This window comes from Fonsecaea monophora, assembly GCF_001642475.1.
Source record: "Fonsecaea monophora strain CBS 269.37 chromosome Unknown Scaff144, whole genome shotgun sequence".
Lineage (NCBI taxonomy): Eukaryota > Fungi > Ascomycota > Eurotiomycetes > Chaetothyriales > Herpotrichiellaceae > Fonsecaea > Fonsecaea monophora.
In genome coordinates this window covers 1,590-5,089 of record NW_019174075.1, presented here as the reverse complement: position 1 = coordinate 5,089, position 3,500 = coordinate 1,590, and the positions used below count along the sequence as shown (strand labels likewise).

The following is a 3,500-nucleotide window of genomic DNA, read 5'->3' as shown; positions in this document are numbered from 1 at the left end:
GGGCCACCAAAATAAACTAGAATTATAGCAAAAATGAGCAATGAGCGTTTACGATTGATTACCTCTCTGTCCTTGGTTCTCGAAGTTCTCCTAGTTTACAGGGGTCATTCGCAGGAATAACTTCTAGCTTCCACTTGACCAGCCCAGCAGATGTGTCTAACGAGACCTTCGCTGATTAGAGTTGACTGCGCCATTTTTCCCCTGTCAGTTTTACCGCCCAGCGCCCAGTGTCTGAAGCCTCGAAGCGACCTTGTCCAGTGCTTGACTCGCGGGTGGAGAAAAGCTTGACTACGACGTTCTCGATTCTGTATCACGGTCCAAGCTTTTGTTTCAAAGCCGATGGGGGGAGCCAACAGTGGGTTTTTCCCCATTGTGAGTCGTAGGTGCCATGGGAAAGTGGAACCGAGTTTCAACATTGGCCATCTGGGTCTTGATCTAACGGCCATGAGGCTCTGAAGTGCTCGAACCAGCCTCATCGGGCCCCCTTGCATTCAAACCCCTGCATTGTCCCCCCAGATGTTGTGGGGAAACCCAGCCACGCACGCAATCGCAACGCGTGTCCGCTAATTCTTTCCCTCGCGCGATGTTTCCAAAACACTTTGATCGTCTCGACTATACCTCGGAGACAGGATGCACTCCACATGACCAACACCAATACTCGTAGACGAGGTTCACACGAGTAAGTATTGAGAAATGTTGTTTTCCAACGGATCACACGGCATTCAATGTAGCGGCCGCCTCGTACACCAAGACTGCGACGGCCCCTTCTCCAGGGGACGTTGATCACGTAGCATTTCATCGACTACGAGCACATCGACGAAGCTCAAACATGCTGTATAGTTTCATGGTAAGCCCTCCTTGGTCAGAGTTTGATCCTGGCGCTAGAAATGATGAGCTTCTCATCCATTGAGAGCACATCAACCCCCTTTTGACGTCTGCAACTCTCAACTCTAGCATATTCTGCATCTCATTGACAACGGCTGTAATTCTGCTTCTGCCCTGACAGTATCTTCCAATCACTCTCTGACTTCTCTTTTGCTATCCTGTACAACTGCCCATGCTCGACAAGATGTCTCTCAGAGCGGACGAAAGCACACAACCCATGCTGTCCCAATACAGAATGCGAGATGTCGAGGAGGATATCCCTCTCGACGACAACGAATCCGACGTGACAAGAGTCGCTCCCCATGCGGGAATATTTGGGAAGATGGGCCGTCTGCGAGCACGTAGCCCTTCAGACATGTCAACATGGTCGTACAACGCACCCAATACACAAACAAGAAGACACCAGTCCCTCGTCGTTGTCCTGACTTGGTTTCGCTGGGGTATGGTCATCCTGCTGCAGACAATCATTTTGGTTCTTTTGTGGCGCCAGGGCCGGACAGGGACGGGAGGGGAGATGGATCCAGAATTAAAAGGCAAAACAGTCGAGACAGGAGGCGACATCAACGGCCTCTATAAAACAAGTGAGTACTTCGTCTCTTGTGTCTTGTCCACTGTTATCTTGATTTTGAAAGCCCATTTGGATTGGCCTCTAATTCGTTGCATTCAGCATCACACTCCTATACATTCCTCAAGCCTGACCCAGACAAATTCATACCCAACATGACATCGAACGACAATCGATTGGAAGTGCGGAGGAATTGGGACTTACTCATGCCATGTAAGCCACCCTGGAAACAAATTCGCTCTTGCGAGGTTTTGCTGACTTGAGTGACAACGACAGTGGGCAGTGGCAGCGTAGCCATCCCAGACTACCGCGACCACCCACTCCTCGGAGACCCCATTACCGACGATCCCATCCGGTCGGGACCACTATTCGAGGCGTCATGGACACACGCCCTCCACTGCGTTAGTAGTCTTTGACACGCCCCCTTCTTGAAAGCGCATGAAGGCTAACTCAGAAGCAGCTATACTACACCATGGACAGCTACCACCAACTCATTGTCAACGGACGCACGGACAACGACAACCCGTACCACGCTGCCCACTGCTTCGAGTACCTTCGCAATAGCATTCTGTGCAACCTCGACATGACTTTGGAAGGGTCCATGTCAACCCCAGACGACAAGGAACGGGGCCAGCCTCACGTTTGTCGGAATCGGGAGGAAGCCATTGCATGGATCGAGGCGCGGAGGGTCGATGATTTGCAGGACATTGTTGGGCCGTAATGACGGAGATTCGCGGATATTCTAGATGATATAAAAAGTAAACTTTCTGCACACCAACTGTTTCCTGCTTGAATTGCTAAGTAATGGTTCGCATCTTGATGTGTGCTCGTGTTTCTCTGTTTCTTCTTGTCTCAGATTCTCAGACTCGGTGTTGCCAAGCGCAAGCGCTGATTAGTCCTCTTAGCGCTGAAGCGCGGACTAATTAAATGCCCTAGAGGGTCATTTTATCAAACGAGTCTGAGCTCTAATACGTACACTTATATAAGCCATCGCGTTCACGGCGTAATCTTAAAATACTACCCTTATAAATCGATGTAATCTACAGTACTAGCCGGAAATTTTCGCGAAAATATAGTACGGTAAAGTATAGGAACTACGAAGACACTATTTTATAGATCTTATAAAATAATGGATCTATTAAATAGTAGGTTAAACCCCTACCGGTTAACTAAAATCGCTATTTAAGGCTTCGCTATCGCTTAAGATACCTCTAGTCTATTAACCTATTTCCGTAACCTCGTCTACCTTAGCTTTATCATTACTACTCTTATTATACTCGCCGACTAAAGAGGTTTTAGATACTAGACTAGAAGATGCTATAACCTCTACGTTCCTTAACTTATTATTAAAACGAGTCACCTTCGCATTAATATTCTCTATATCTATCTCGTAGAAGCTCCGTACTACGAATATACTCTAACGATGTTTCTTCGGTAAGATAGATAACTATAGTAGTCGCCCTACTAACGCCTAGATCTCCTCGGACGCTAACTTTTCTATATATAGTGTCCTATCTTTAAAAGTAACTTAAGTACTAAATCGATCGGTAATTAATTAAGACTAAGGCTGAATAAGTACGGCCTTCTTAAGTACCTCCTTAGCTAGCTTACTTAATAAATAATGACGAGCTCTACTTCGTTTAATAAACTTATTAAGGAATTCTAGCTCTCGATCCTTCTCGAAATGTAAGTCGCTCTTTTCTCGATAGTTTATAAGGTTATTCGCTAATATAGTATATTATAGGTCGGGGTATACGGCTCCTTCTTTATATATCATCGTAAATAGGTAGAGAAATTCTTTAGTATACCTAGGACTCTTAGAACCTTAATAATAAAGACTTATAATTATAATGCTGATCCGGAGGTAGCCGATGTTACTATATTTAATTCCATCTCTTAGTAAGAGATATAGGAATATATTACGTAAAAAGAGTATATAGTTCTAGAGTTCTTAATCCGGTTCCTATCCGAATAAAGGGTTATAAGTATCCGAATAGAGATTATCGTATATCTAATTAATTTAGTCCTCGAAAGTCGCGATAGACATCTC

The 3,500-nt window shown here is 45.5% G+C and overlaps 1 protein-coding gene across 1 annotated transcript; it reads left to right on the top strand.

Moving 5' to 3' along the window:
• Positions 1 to 1,069: 1,069 nt before the first annotated feature.
• AYO21_11106 (hypothetical protein) lies at positions 1,070 to 2,171 on the top strand (the record flags this gene model as incomplete). The annotated part of the gene is made up of 4 exons (XM_022661004.1): positions 1,070 to 1,466; positions 1,553 to 1,663; positions 1,727 to 1,851; positions 1,905 to 2,171. 4 exons carry the CDS (start codon positions 1,070 to 1,072, stop codon positions 2,169 to 2,171), a joined length of 900 nt encoding a protein of 299 aa, XP_022506666.1.
• Positions 2,172 to 3,500: the final 1,329 nt, after the last annotated feature.